Source organism: Musca domestica, unplaced genomic scaffold (genome assembly GCF_030504385.1).
Source record: "Musca domestica strain aabys unplaced genomic scaffold, Musca_domestica.polishedcontigs.V.1.1 11, whole genome shotgun sequence".
NCBI classification, from domain to species: Eukaryota; Metazoa; Arthropoda; class Insecta; order Diptera; family Muscidae; genus Musca; species Musca domestica.
In genome coordinates this window covers 4,257,884-4,274,454 of record NW_026712133.1, presented here as the reverse complement: position 1 = coordinate 4,274,454, position 16,571 = coordinate 4,257,884, and the positions used below count along the sequence as shown (strand labels likewise).

Below are 16,571 nucleotides of genomic sequence, written 5' to 3'. Positions count from 1 at the left end.
AGTTGAAGAAGCCAAAGTAATGTAATCACATGTTTACAATTTTTTCAAAATTATTCATTTGACAACAACAGAATATGCAAAGATGGGAATGCTTATTTGAAATTATCTACGTTCTTAATTTTACCATGAATCTGCCTCACATTGTAATTATTGTAACATGATCGTACGACTACGACTGAACGTATTTCGGGCTCTAGTCATACCCATTTCTGAAATAAAAGATTTGTTAAAAAAAAACGGAATAAAAAGGCCTCCTATGTCTCTATACAATAATACTATCTGATTTGTCGATAAGAAAGGGAAAATTGTGCAAGGAAACAAAAAAAGTCTCGTTATAGATTTCAGAAAACTTAATAGTGTTTCGGTCGATGGCAAATATCTTATCCCGGAGGTGAGAGATCCTCAATTGTTGTGTCCAAGGTTTTCGTCCTCCATTGGTGAGAGATCATTTGTGGTTAGGGCGGTGAGATTGTGGAATCAGCTTCCTTTGGCCTTACGTACTTTTGCCCATACCAATTATCTGTTTAGGGTTAAAGTAATTGAATACCTTCGCCTAAATATGTAGGCTATGTTTTTGTAGTGGTTGCGTCGGTTTATTATGGGTTTTTGTTTTTCTTTTTGTTTGGGCTGGGGAGCCACTATATTATCTTCTTAATTTTATTTGTAGGGTATAATGTGAGTTACTATTTATACTCTGTTTTGTGAGTAATAAAATAGTTCTTTCTTATTTTTAGCTCGTTTCTGCTACACTTTTTCACTGCTCTACTAGACTATTGTTTAGTTGGTGATGGTGAATCGAGGTGTAGGGTTTGAACTTCTCGTGAATTATTAAGATAAATTATTAGGTTTAATATGTTATTTGTTAAGTTTGAATTAATCATTGAATTTGTATTATGTTAGGGTATTGTAGATAGATAATATAAGTTATGGGCCCTGTGGGCTTATTTATATTTCTTTGTAAGGTAAATAAATGAAATAAATAAATGAAATATTTAACCTTGGTAAAACAAGGTTCTTTATAACACTTATTTTAAATCGGAATACCACCATATTTTTCTTTTATAGAGAGAGTGTCATTTTCGAGGGCAAATGGGAAACATGAATTTTGATGCGATGATATTTACGACGTATTGCATCACACACGAGGAACAATGTCAGAATTGAAGAATAATGATTTGTACTTGCTATAGCTTTAAAGAATAGAAGTGTGGTGTAATGCCACCAAACAAATACTAAATAGAATTTAAGTTATATAAACTAAACTATATAAATATTTAAAATGTTTTGCATATGTGATCTTAACGTTATCTTTGTCATCATATATTATTATTTTTATGATTTCAATGCATTTCGGGAGCAAATTGAAATGCTATATTTTCTTCTTTTATAGGTGTGCGAGTGCATGAGAGTCATAATTTACATTTACATAAATATCAACCAATTCAAATAATATTCATTTGAGGTATTTGTCCGATATTTCGTACCAAATTACTAGTTTATTTTTACTTTTAAAATTTTAAATCCTGAACCGATTTCATTTAATTTGAAAAGTGCAGACAATATATTGGTAAATTTTTCTTAAAAAATTAAGTAATACTTTTCTACATAATAATTAAGGTTTTTAAAAATTACTTTTGAATAACTAGTAAGAAACATTAAGTTCGGTCAGGCGAATTTAAATACCCTCCACCATTATCTAAAGAAACAAATTTGATTCTAATGTGTTACACTTTAAAATACAATTACCAGTGTGGTCTGTTGCAGTTAAAGCTTCCAAAAAACCGTTATTTGTGCACTATAGGAAAACGTAGACCTTCATATTTAATGTTCTGCCACCAAGTTATAGCCCATTATGAACTAGAAATACCAATTTTTAGACAAATCCTTAAAAAATTTGGTTAAAACCATCAAAAGATATCGTTATATGGGGGCTACCCAAAAACGCGAACCTTTATATACAAAGCTCCGCCACTAAAGTTAAAATATGGAGCTATACTATATGGTCCGATATATCTCATTTTCGATACCAATTACCCTAGACACAATACAAACAATTGTGCCAAATAGGGCTGTATCGTTATACGACAGGTAGACAGATGAACATCATTAAATGGAGATAGAATTTTTTGCTGACCATTAATATGTATACTTTATGGTGTCTACGACGAATATTTAGACGTGTTACAAACTGAATGACAAATTTAATTTCTAAGGTGGAGGGTACTTCACAAATTCAAGTATCAATAACTTTTCAATCAAGTACAAACAGAAAATAAGTGAAGCATTAACGCATTTGATGCACACTAAAGTTTAATTCGAAGGAAGCACAAAAACATTTATATATATTCCAAAAAACATTAAATTTCCCTTTAAAATTCAGAATTTATACTGAATGTTGCATTCTTTACTTTTTATCATATTTTAATAAAAAAAAGAGTTAAAAGTACTTTTCTTAGAAGAATTTACTGACTGAATGTTACTGGATCCACGAATTCTGATCTTTTATTTACTTTAATATGTTTATAACTAAGAACCGAGAAATTCTTATTGAAAGTGCGTCGAGCATTCAAAGTATTGGTTTTATTTTAACTATGTTTTATATTAAATTAGCTGAACCGGGCGCGCTTCGCTACTCCTTTCGCTTTTATATGCATTCAAAATTGTATATATGAATATTTGTTGGTTAAAAAAAATAAATAAAACTAATTTAAAAAAATATTGTTATACCTATAAACCTAAACTTTGATATGAATGTTGACTTACAACCATGATATGTCAACAAAGGTTTAAAGGTTTTTCAAATGTGGTATTTGATGGTCGTAATAGATACTACAGCCTATGACAGAAAACTGGCCCCACATAACGGTACCTCCAGATGTGCGGTATTTTAATGATTTTAGCGACATTATTCACCGGAATTGTTTCAAATTTGGTATTTGAAGTTCGGAGTGGAAAATACGGCCTATGACAGAGTATAGTTTGTGCAGGTCCAAGTTTTCGTATAGCCACCATATAACGGTGCCTCCCGATATTTCGTATTTTGATGATTTTAGCGACATTATTTACCGGAATTGTTTCAAATTTGGTATTTGAAGTTCGTAATGGATACTACACCCTGTGACAGGAGATTGTCTGTGCAGGTCCACGTCTTCGTATAGCCTCCATATAACGGTACCTCCCTGGCAAGTTCACGCGTTGAAAGACCGAACTTGTCTTATATATATATATATATATATATATATATATATATATATATATATATATATATATATATATATATATATATATATATATATATATATATATATATATATATATATATTCGATACCAATCTGCTCACGCAGACTATAAAAACTAAATTAGGAATTTTCAGAAAAATCGAGGACGTTGTGGTACCTCAAATCATATCGGAAAAAATTAAGCAAAAGATGCAACAACTGTCGTTATGGTGGCCATGGCCTGAATACAATTTGTTCTTTTGGTAGCCTTTTATGTTTATGTATTGCTTTGAGAAATAAACAAAATAATTTTAATTTCAAATTCAGTTGAAGAAGCCAAAGTAATGTAATCACATGTTTACAATTTTTTCAAAATTATTCATTTGACAACAACAGAATATGCAAAGATGGGAATGCTTATTTGAAATTATCTACGTTCTTAATTTTACCATGAATCTGCCTCACATTGTAATTATTGTAACATGATCGTACGACTACGACTGAACGTATTTCGGGCTCTAGTCATACCCATTTCTGAAATAAAAGATTTGTTAAAAAAAAACGGAATAAAAAGGCCTCCTATGTCTCTATACAATAATACTATCTGATTTGTCGATAAGAAAGGGAAAATTGTGCAAGGAAACAAAAAAAGTCTCGTTATAGATTTCAGAAAACTTAATAGTGTTTCGGTCGATGGCAAATATCTTATCCCGGAGGTGAGAGATCCTCAATTGTTGTGTCCAAGGTTTTCGTCCTCCATTGGTGAGAGATCATTTGTGGTTAGGGCGGTGAGATTGTGGAATCAGCTTCCTTTGGCCTTACGTACTTTTGCCCATACCAATTATCTGTTTAGGGTTAAAGTAATTGAATACCTTCGCCTAAATATGTAGGCTATGTTTTTGTAGTGGTTGCGTCGGTTTATTATGGGTTTTTGTTTTTCTTTTTGTTTGGGCTGGGGAGCCACTATATTATCTTCTTAATTTTATTTGTAGGGTATAATGTGAGTTACTATTTATACTCTGTTTTGTGAGTAATAAAATAGTTCTTTCTTATTTTTAGCTCGTTTCTGCTACACTTTTTCACTGCTCTACTAGACTATTGTTTAGTTGGTGATGGTGAATCGAGGTGTAGGGTTTGAACTTCTCGTGAATTATTAAGATAAATTATTAGGTTTAATATGTTATTTGTTAAGTTTGAATTAATCATTGAATTTGTATTATGTTAGGGTATTGTAGATAGATAATATAAGTTATGGGCCCTGTGGGCTTATTTATATTTCTTTGTAAGGTAAATAAATGAAATAAATAAATGAAATATTTAACCTTGGTAAAACAAGGTTCTTTATAACACTTATTTTAAATCGGAATACCACCATATTTTTCTTTTATAGAGAGAGTGTCATTTTCGAGGGCAAATGGGAAACATGAATTTTGATGCGATGATATTTACGACGTATTGCATCACACACGAGGAACAATGTCAGAATTGAAGAATAATGATTTGTACTTGCTATAGCTTTAAAGAATAGAAGTGTGGTGTAATGCCACCAAACAAATACTAAATAGAATTTAAGTTATATAAACTAAACTATATAAATATTTAAAATGTTTTGCATATGTGATCTTAACGTTATCTTTGTCATCATATATTATTATTTTTATGATTTCAATGCATTTCGGGAGCAAATTGAAATGCTATATTTTCTTCTTTTATAGGTGTGCGAGTGCATGAGAGTCATAATTTACATTTACATAAATATCAACCAATTCAAATAATATTCATTTGAGGTATTTGTCCGATATTTCGTACCAAATTACTAGTTTATTTTTACTTTTAAAATTTTAAATCCTGAACCGATTTCATTTAATTTGAAAAGTGCAGACAATATATTGGTAAATTTTTCTTAAAAAATTAAGTAATACTTTTCTACATAATAATTAAGGTTTTTAAAAATTACTTTTGAATAACTAGTAAGAAACATTAAGTTCGGTCAGGCGAATTTAAATACCCTCCACCATTATCTAAAGAAACAAATTTGATTCTAATGTGTTACACTTTAAAATACAATTACCAGTGTGGTCTGTTGCAGTTAAAGCTTCCAAAAAACCGTTATTTGTGCACTATAGGAAAACGTAGACCTTCATATTTAATGTTCTGCCACCAAGTTATAGCCCATTATGAACTAGAAATACCAATTTTTAGACAAATCCTTAAAAAATTTGGTTAAAACCATCAAAAGATATCGTTATATGGGGGCTACCCAAAAACGCGAACCTTTATATACAAAGCTCCGCCACTAAAGTTAAAATATGGAGCTATACTATATGGTCCGATATATCTCATTTTCGATACCAATTACCCTAGACACAATACAAACAATTGTGCCAAATAGGGCTGTATCGTTATACGACAGGTAGACAGATGAACATCATTAAATGGAGATAGAATTTTTTGCTGACCATTAATATGTATACTTTATGGTGTCTACGACGAATATTTAGACGTGTTACAAACTGAATGACAAATTTAATTTCTAAGGTGGAGGGTACTTCACAAATTCAAGTATCAATAACTTTTCAATCAAGTACAAACAGAAAATAAGTGAAGCATTAACGCATTTGATGCACACTAAAGTTTAATTCGAAGGAAGCACAAAAACATTTATATATATTCCAAAAAACATTAAATTTCCCTTTAAAATTCAGAATTTATACTGAATGTTGCATTCTTTACTTTTTATCATATTTTAATAAAAAAAAGAGTTAAAAGTACTTTTCTTAGAAGAATTTACTGACTGAATGTTACTGGATCCACGAATTCTGATCTTTTATTTACTTTAATATGTTTATAACTAAGAACCGAGAAATTCTTATTGAAAGTGCGTCGAGCATTCAAAGTATTGGTTTTATTTTAACTATGTTTTATATTAAATTAGCTGAACCGGGCGCGCTTCGCTACTCCTTTCGCTTTTATATGCATTCAAAATTGTATATATGAATATTTGTTGGTTAAAAAAAATAAATAAAACTAATTTAAAAAAATATTGTTATACCTATAAACCTAAACTTTGATATGAATGTTGACTTACAACCATGATATGTCAACAAAGGTTTAAAGGTTTTTCAAATGTGGTATTTGATGGTCGTAATAGATACTACAGCCTATGACAGAAAACTGGCCCCACATAACGGTACCTCCAGATGTGCGGTATTTTAATGATTTTAGCGACATTATTCACCGGAATTGTTTCAAATTTGGTATTTGAAGTTCGGAGTGGAAAATACGGCCTATGACAGAGTATAGTTTGTGCAGGTCCAAGTTTTCGTATAGCCACCATATAACGGTGCCTCCCGATATTTCGTATTTTGATGATTTTAGCGACATTATTTACCGGAATTGTTTCAAATTTGGTATTTGAAGTTCGTAATGGATACTACACCCTGTGACAGGAGATTGTCTGTGCAGGTCCACGTCTTCGTATAGCCTCCATATAACGGTACCTCCCTGGCAAGTTCACGCGTTGAAAGACCGAACTTGTCTTATATATATATATATATATATATATATATATATATATATATATATATATATATATATATATATATATATATATATATATATATATATATATATATATATATATATATATATATATATTCGATACCAATCTGCTCACGCAGACTATAAAAACTAAATTAGGAATTTTCAGAAAAATCGAGGACGTTGTGGTACCTCAAATCATATCGGAAAAAATTAAGCAAAAGATGCAACAACTGTCGTTATGGTGGCCATGGCCTGAATACAATTTGTTCTTTTGGTAGCCTTTTATGTTTATGTATTGCTTTGAGAAATAAACAAAATAATTTTAATTTCAAATTCAGTTGAAGAAGCCAAAGTAATGTAATCACATGTTTACAATTTTTTCAAAATTATTCATTTGACAACAACAGAATATGCAAAGATGGGAATGCTTATTTGAAATTATCTACGTTCTTAATTTTACCATGAATCTGCCTCACATTGTAATTATTGTAACATGATCGTACGACTACGACTGAACGTATTTCGGGCTCTAGTCATACCCATTTCTGAAATAAAAGATTTGTTAAAAAAAAACGGAATAAAAAGGCCTCCTATGTCTCTATACAATAATACTATCTGATTTGTCGATAAGAAAGGGAAAATTGTGCAAGGAAACAAAAAAAGTCTCGTTATAGATTTCAGAAAACTTAATAGTGTTTCGGTCGATGGCAAATATCTTATCCCGGAGGTGAGAGATCCTCAATTGTTGTGTCCAAGGTTTTCGTCCTCCATTGGTGAGAGATCATTTGTGGTTAGGGCGGTGAGATTGTGGAATCAGCTTCCTTTGGCCTTACGTACTTTTGCCCATACCAATTATCTGTTTAGGGTTAAAGTAATTGAATACCTTCGCCTAAATATGTAGGCTATGTTTTTGTAGTGGTTGCGTCGGTTTATTATGGGTTTTTGTTTTTCTTTTTGTTTGGGCTGGGGAGCCACTATATTATCTTCTTAATTTTATTTGTAGGGTATAATGTGAGTTACTATTTATACTCTGTTTTGTGAGTAATAAAATAGTTCTTTCTTATTTTTAGCTCGTTTCTGCTACACTTTTTCACTGCTCTACTAGACTATTGTTTAGTTGGTGATGGTGAATCGAGGTGTAGGGTTTGAACTTCTCGTGAATTATTAAGATAAATTATTAGGTTTAATATGTTATTTGTTAAGTTTGAATTAATCATTGAATTTGTATTATGTTAGGGTATTGTAGATAGATAATATAAGTTATGGGCCCTGTGGGCTTATTTATATTTCTTTGTAAGGTAAATAAATGAAATAAATAAATGAAATATTTAACCTTGGTAAAACAAGGTTCTTTATAACACTTATTTTAAATCGGAATACCACCATATTTTTCTTTTATAGAGAGAGTGTCATTTTCGAGGGCAAATGGGAAACATGAATTTTGATGCGATGATATTTACGACGTATTGCATCACACACGAGGAACAATGTCAGAATTGAAGAATAATGATTTGTACTTGCTATAGCTTTAAAGAATAGAAGTGTGGTGTAATGCCACCAAACAAATACTAAATAGAATTTAAGTTATATAAACTAAACTATATAAATATTTAAAATGTTTTGCATATGTGATCTTAACGTTATCTTTGTCATCATATATTATTATTTTTATGATTTCAATGCATTTCGGGAGCAAATTGAAATGCTATATTTTCTTCTTTTATAGGTGTGCGAGTGCATGAGAGTCATAATTTACATTTACATAAATATCAACCAATTCAAATAATATTCATTTGAGGTATTTGTCCGATATTTCGTACCAAATTACTAGTTTATTTTTACTTTTAAAATTTTAAATCCTGAACCGATTTCATTTAATTTGAAAAGTGCAGACAATATATTGGTAAATTTTTCTTAAAAAATTAAGTAATACTTTTCTACATAATAATTAAGGTTTTTAAAAATTACTTTTGAATAACTAGTAAGAAACATTAAGTTCGGTCAGGCGAATTTAAATACCCTCCACCATTATCTAAAGAAACAAATTTGATTCTAATGTGTTACACTTTAAAATACAATTACCAGTGTGGTCTGTTGCAGTTAAAGCTTCCAAAAAACCGTTATTTGTGCACTATAGGAAAACGTAGACCTTCATATTTAATGTTCTGCCACCAAGTTATAGCCCATTATGAACTAGAAATACCAATTTTTAGACAAATCCTTAAAAAATTTGGTTAAAACCATCAAAAGATATCGTTATATGGGGGCTACCCAAAAACGCGAACCTTTATATACAAAGCTCCGCCACTAAAGTTAAAATATGGAGCTATACTATATGGTCCGATATATCTCATTTTCGATACCAATTACCCTAGACACAATACAAACAATTGTGCCAAATAGGGCTGTATCGTTATACGACAGGTAGACAGATGAACATCATTAAATGGAGATAGAATTTTTTGCTGACCATTAATATGTATACTTTATGGTGTCTACGACGAATATTTAGACGTGTTACAAACTGAATGACAAATTTAATTTCTAAGGTGGAGGGTACTTCACAAATTCAAGTATCAATAACTTTTCAATCAAGTACAAACAGAAAATAAGTGAAGCATTAACGCATTTGATGCACACTAAAGTTTAATTCGAAGGAAGCACAAAAACATTTATATATATTCCAAAAAACATTAAATTTCCCTTTAAAATTCAGAATTTATACTGAATGTTGCATTCTTTACTTTTTATCATATTTTAATAAAAAAAAGAGTTAAAAGTACTTTTCTTAGAAGAATTTACTGACTGAATGTTACTGGATCCACGAATTCTGATCTTTTATTTACTTTAATATGTTTATAACTAAGAACCGAGAAATTCTTATTGAAAGTGCGTCGAGCATTCAAAGTATTGGTTTTATTTTAACTATGTTTTATATTAAATTAGCTGAACCGGGCGCGCTTCGCTACTCCTTTCGCTTTTATATGCATTCAAAATTGTATATATGAATATTTGTTGGTTAAAAAAAATAAATAAAACTAATTTAAAAAATATTGTTATACCTATAAACCTAAACTTTGATATGAATGTTGACTTACAACCATGATATGTCAACAAAGGTTTAAAGGTTTTTCAAATGTGGTATTTGATGGTCGTAATAGATACTACAGCCTATGACAGAAAACTGGCCCCACATAACGGTACCTCCAGATGTGCGGTATTTTAATGATTTTAGCGACATTATTCACCGGAATTGTTTCAAATTTGGTATTTGAAGTTCGGAGTGGAAAATACGGCCTATGACAGAGTATAGTTTGTGCAGGTCCAAGTTTTCGTATAGCCACCATATAACGGTGCCTCCCGATATTTCGTATTTTGATGATTTTAGCGACATTATTTACCGGAATTGTTTCAAATTTGGTATTTGAAGTTCGTAATGGATACTACACCCTGTGACAGGAGATTGTCTGTGCAGGTCCACGTCTTCGTATAGCCTCCATATAACGGTACCTCCCTGGCAAGTTCACGCGTTGAAAGACCGAACTTGTCTTATATATATATATATATATATATATATATATATATATATATATATATATATATATATATATATATATATATATATATATATATATATATATATATATATATATATATATATACAGTGGTGGCCATATCATATGCAACTGAAATCTAACCTTTACCAAAAACCGTGAAAATTTTTTCTGAAAACAAAATTATGCAATTATTTTTTTAAATATTATTTTTTATTGCTTGTAGTTTAAGAAAAAAAACATATACTCCATAGATATTCAATTCATTTATAAAAAAAATTAGAAAAAGATATTCAGTCTTATTATTAAGTGGCCAAAACATATGCAACTAATTAAATCGAGCTCAGTAAAGTGCAAATAAAATTAATATTTTGTTGCAAATCCGTTGTTGTCGATTACAGCCTGACATCTTCGAGGCATTGACGCTATAAGATTGTCAATGACGCTTTTTGGGATTGATTTCCAGGCATCTTCCAGCCGGCAAAATAAAAAATCTAAACTTGTACAATTTTCTCGATCAATTTTTTTGTTTACGATTTCCCACAGATTCTCTATTGGGTTTAAATCTGGGGATTGGGGTGGCCATTCCATCACCGCAACTCTATTATCGGCAAACCACGATTTGACCACCTTCGAAGCGTGTTTGGGGTCGTTGTCCTGTTGAAAGACCCACCGCAATGACATATTATATTCTGCGTATGGGAGCATTACCCTTTGCAATATGTCTTTATACATAAATCTATCCATAATACCAACAATTCTGTGCAGTGGGCCAACTCCGGCACCAGAAAAACAACCCCACACCATTATATTGCCCCCCCCCCCCATGCTTGACCGTTTTTTTACAGTAACGTGCTTCGAGTCGTTTTCCTTCTGGTCGCCTTACATAGCACATGCCATCGCTACCAATTATGTTAAATTTGGACTCATCACTAAATAATATAGTTCTCCATTTACTCTCTGTCCAATTTATATGAGCTTTAGCTAATTCCAAACGCTTCTTCTGGTTTCGCTTCGATATCAGTGGTTTTTTTGCAGGACGTCTTGCGCAGAGGGAGGCTTGTAAAAGTCTTCTACGGATGGTGCGAGCAGAAACTGGCAACTGAAATCTTTCCACTATCTTAGAGGAAGATATAAATGGGTCTTTTTTCACGTGTCTGATTATTAATTTGTCCGTCCGATCGCTTGTTTTTCGATTTCGACCACCACGGTGTATAACAGAGACTTGTGAATTTTTTTTTGTAATTATTAATGATGCGCGATATGGAGCTTTTATGAACGGTATATTTCTCGGCAATACATTTCTGTGATAATCCAGAAGGATACGCAGTCACAATTCGTTGTCTGAGCTCAAATCCAAATTTATCGCGTGCCATTTTTGAACAAACTCTGTTTTAGCTTTGTGAAAAAACAACGCAATAAAAATGTGAAGGTAGCTTTAAATCTCTTTACGCAGTGTCTCTAGATAATAATAAGAAGAACAATAGAACAAAGGAAATTGTAAAAATGCCGTTATTTAAACCAAATATATAAAGTTGCATAGAGAACATAGAGATATAAACAAAAGCTGCACATTTTGATAATAATTTGAAATCGTATGAAAGTAGTGACTATAATTAAACCATCTTTATATACTTCGTTGTGAAATTTACAAATTTATATAGCCTTTTAACGTAGATGAATCTTAGTTGCATATGATATGGCCACCACTGTGTATATATATATATATATATATATATATATATATATATATATATATATATATATATATATATATATATATATATATATATATATATATATATATATATATATATATATTTATATTACATGTTTTTTTTCCATTTTGACTTACTATTTTCGAATTAATCGAAATGGAATCGATTTAAAATAAAAATGGAATATTTAAAAAAATATTGTTATTGTTATAGCAAAAGGTCCTTACAAAATTTGTCAATAGAATGTTATATTATTTTGATTATAATTATAATATATATATATAATTATAATATATATATATATATATATATATATATTTTTTTTTTTTTTTTTTTTTTCAAAATTTCAAAATAATATTACATTCTATTGACAAATTTCGTAAGGACCTTTTGCTATAACAATAAAAATATTTTTTTAAATATTCCATTTTTATTTTAAATCGATTCCATTTCGATTAATTCGAAAATAGTAAGTCAAAATGGAAAAAAAACATGTAATATAAAACATTACTATTGTACATTTCAAAAGACAAAATAAAGAATTTTAAATTTCACATTTTTCTCCGATTTTTTTTAAGATTTAATTCTTTTCTGACAACTCCGAATTTGTTTGAGTCGTTAAAAACAGATAAGCGTTTCTTATAAGCGTAGTAACTAACACAGCTTTCTTTTAGATATATAGATATATTTAGATTAAAAGGTAGGCGTGTTTAGTCCCACAGCCGCCAAATAAGTACTTATAAATTATTTTTATTCGAAATGCATTTTTCTTTTTACTGTGTTTTATTGATTTTTAAATTATGTTCTTTGCAATTATAGAGTTCTGCTGTAAATTCGGAATACAATGGAAGATATCCAATACATTATGCTGCAGACTATGGTCAACATGAAGTGCTGGAATATCTTATAAGTATGGGTGCTAAATTAGATGTAAGTCCAATTATTTGATATTTATCTAACTTTTGTTGTTAAAGGACTTCTTTAGGTAGAACTGCACCTTGTTTGGTGGTAAAGTAAATAAGAATCGTCAAGATTAAAAATTCTTAAAATTATATGTTACCATTCGTTACAGGTAAAAGATAAACACGGCATTACTCCGCTTTTAGCAGCAATTTGGGAAGGACATACACAGTGTGTAAAATTACTTCTAGAACGTGTAAGTGGAACAAATAATATATATATATATATATATATATATATATATATATATATATATATATATATATATATATATATATATATATATATATATATATATATATATATATATATATTCTGGATCAGTATTTTTTCATAATTTTAGCGAATTATTTACCGGAATTATTTCAAATATCGAATCGTAACGGGTACTACAGCCTATGACCAAAAATGTTGTATGCAGGTCCAAGTCTTCGTATAGCCCCCATATAACGGTACCTCCCGATACTCCGTATTTTCATGATTTTTGAGACATTATTCACCGTAATTGTAACAAATTTCGTATTTGAAGTTCGTAATGGGCACTACCGCCTATGACAAAAAATTTCGTATGCAGGTACACGTCTTCGTAGTCCCTATGTAACGAATTTCATTTAAGTGGTAGCTTTCGGTTTTTTTTTTTTAAAATTTTCAATTTCCTTTGAGATGGTGGAGGGCATTTAAAGTTTGGCCGGGCTGAACTTAGCTTTTTTTACTCGTTCTAATTCAGTTTTCTTTCACCCAGGAGTACTACCACTCGTTTTTGAGCGAGTACCATTGAACCATATATTCCTCCTTTCGAAAAATTATCACAACTGTTTTAATATTTCGTTATCTACACACATTTTAAAGTATTATTAAAAATGTTTAAGAGTGACCCTGAATTTCCAAGGTGGTAGTAGAACTCAACCCCTTTGCACGATATACTGCAAAAAATTACAAACATAAGGAAGCTCCAAAGTGTTTATTTTTACTACACTTAATTGCTAAAACTTAGTACAATTAAATATTTTTACTGAAAATTCTGCAATCATGATGAAAGGATAGATAAGGAGATCAAAATTCTCCGCTTAAGTTTTCCAAATACCATTACAACATTTAAATATTTGTTTTAAAATATTAAAATTTTAAATATTTACTTCATATTTAAAGATTTTAAATGCAGCATAGCCCGGGGTTTCTTATTGTGACTTGGATGCATTGCAATGCTGGCATACGACGGACAACTAACCGATATCAACGCAGCAAAGATCTTTGTAGGGAATAACGTACTCGAATACAGATCGACTCAACTCTAAGTTTACAACTTGTCTTCTTTTGGTTACATTTTTTTGATTAGTGGTCGTGATAGTGCAGCACGAAACTGAGCAATGTAGCCCGTCTCCATTCATTTATTTCTGCACGTTCCTCTTGCGTTTGAATATCACGGACATTCTGATTAATTAAAAAAATAATATTATCTTAAAAAAATAAAAACATACGGAATGAGTATTTCGCGATAAATATCCACAAGGCAAGGTTTTATTATTTTTACCGAAGCGCAGACCTTAAAAAGACCGTCAAAATCTAACTGACTGTACGTACATTTTGCATTGAATTTATACTTTTTAAAAAAATCCGTCCGTAATGCCCAAATACCTTAGAATCTGTGTGTGTGTGATATCGAAGCCTCACCGTCGTACGGGTTTGGCAGTGACTCACTTTGCTGACAGCGGCATGGGTTCAATTCCAGATCTCAACAATTTTTTCCACATGTTTTTTTTAATATTTTTTATTAATTTATTTTAATCACATTTCCAATGGCCCAAATTTTCGGACAAAATCTAACTGAATTTACATTTTGTATTGGAACTACCCTTTTAAAAGGAACATTAAAAGACATGGCCAAATACTTTGAGATCTCTCACGCCCTCCTACACTGCTTAATATGCCAATGAGTAGTACGCTTCATAAGCTCTCTATAGGTACACATATTGTACCGGCAGAATTGTCCTGGAAGGCATATTGGCCAATGGAGTTATCCTGTTCCAAGGATAACTCCAGAAATGATCATATACCTCGGAATTGGCCGGAACTTTCTATAATTTCCTTAATGCCAATGGATAGTAGACTTCATAAGCTTTCCGTAGGTACCCATATTGTGCCGGCAGAATTGTCCTGGAAGGGATATTGGCCAATGGAGTTATCCTGTTCCAAGGATACCTCCAGAAATGACCATATACCTCGAAATTGGCCGGAACTTTCTATAATTTTCTTAATGCCATAAGCTTTCCATAGGTACCCATATTGTACCGGCAGAATTGTCCTGGAAGGCATATTGGCCAATGGAGTTATCGTGTTCCAAGGATACCTCCGCAAATGACCATATACCTCGGAATTGGCCGGAACTTCCTACAATTTTCTTAATGTCAAAGGATAGTAGACTTCATAAGCTTTCCGTAGGTACCCATATTGCGCCGGCAGAATTGTCCTGGAAGGCATATTGGCCAATGGAGTTATCCTGTTCCAAGGATACCTCCAGAAATGACCATATACCACGAAATGGGCCGGAACTTTCTATAATTTTCTTAATGCCATAAGCTTTCCATAGGTACCCATATTGTACCGGCAGAATTGTCCTAGAAGGCACAGTTTGGTGTAAACTTTTCCTGGCACATAGTATTGTGCTACGAGTTAATGGGTGTATATAGCCTTACAATCTTTGGAATATAATTTAATTATGATTATATAATGCATTTTGTTAGAGTTTTTATACGATAAGTAAATAAAAATCAAAAATATTAACGAAAAAACAATTTTTATGTAGCTCTGTTAACGCTTACATAGCTATGTCATTTTCTCTGTTAAATTCGTGGCTCTAATTAAATTCGGAATTTATCGTAACGGACCTACCGTCGTACGGGTTTGGCAGTAACTCAATTTGCTGACAGCGGCCCGGGTTCAATTCTAGATCCCAACAATTTTTTCCACATTTTTTTTTAATATTTTTTATTAATTTATTTCAATTACATTTCCAGTGGCGCAATTTTTGGGACAAAATCTAGCTAAATTTACATTTTGTATTGGAACTAGCCTTCTAAAAGGAACATTAAAAGACATGGCCAAATACTTTGAAATCTCTCACGCCCTCCTACACTACTTAACATGCCAATGAGTAGTACGCATCTATAGGTACCCATATTGTGCCGGCAGAATTGTCTTGGAAGGGATATTGGCCAATGGATGTATCCTGTTCCAAGGATACCTAGACATGGCCAAATACTTTGAAATCTCTCACGCCCTCCTACACTGCTTAACATGCCAATGAGTAGTACGCATCTATAGGTACCCATATTGTGCCGGCAGAATTGTCTTGGAAGGGATATTGTCCAATGGATATATCCTTTTCCAAGGATACCTCCCTGACCATGTACCTCGGAATTGGCCGGAGCTTCCTATAATTTTCTTAATGCCAGTGAATAGTAGACTTCATAAGCTTTCCATAGGTACCCATATTGTGCCGGCAGAATTGTCCTGGAAGACACAGTTTGGTGTAGACTTGTCCTGCCACATAGTATTGTGCTACGAGTTAATGGGTGTA

At 31.4% G+C, this 16,571-nt stretch overlaps 1 protein-coding gene across 3 annotated transcripts in view; it reads left to right on the top strand.

Moving 5' to 3' along the window:
* LOC105261512 (myotrophin) overlaps positions 1-16,571 on the top strand; it is a 100,895-nt gene that overhangs the window by 73,828 nt on the left and 10,496 nt on the right. For all 3 annotated transcript variants that reach the window (XM_059130084.1, XM_059130089.1, XM_059130093.1), the window contains exons 2-3: positions 12,854-12,964; positions 13,107-13,190. In XM_059130084.1, coding sequence (XP_058986067.1) covers positions 12,854-12,964; positions 13,107-13,190 — 195 coding nt within the window. The remainder of the gene's footprint in view (positions 1-12,853; positions 12,965-13,106; positions 13,191-16,571) is intronic.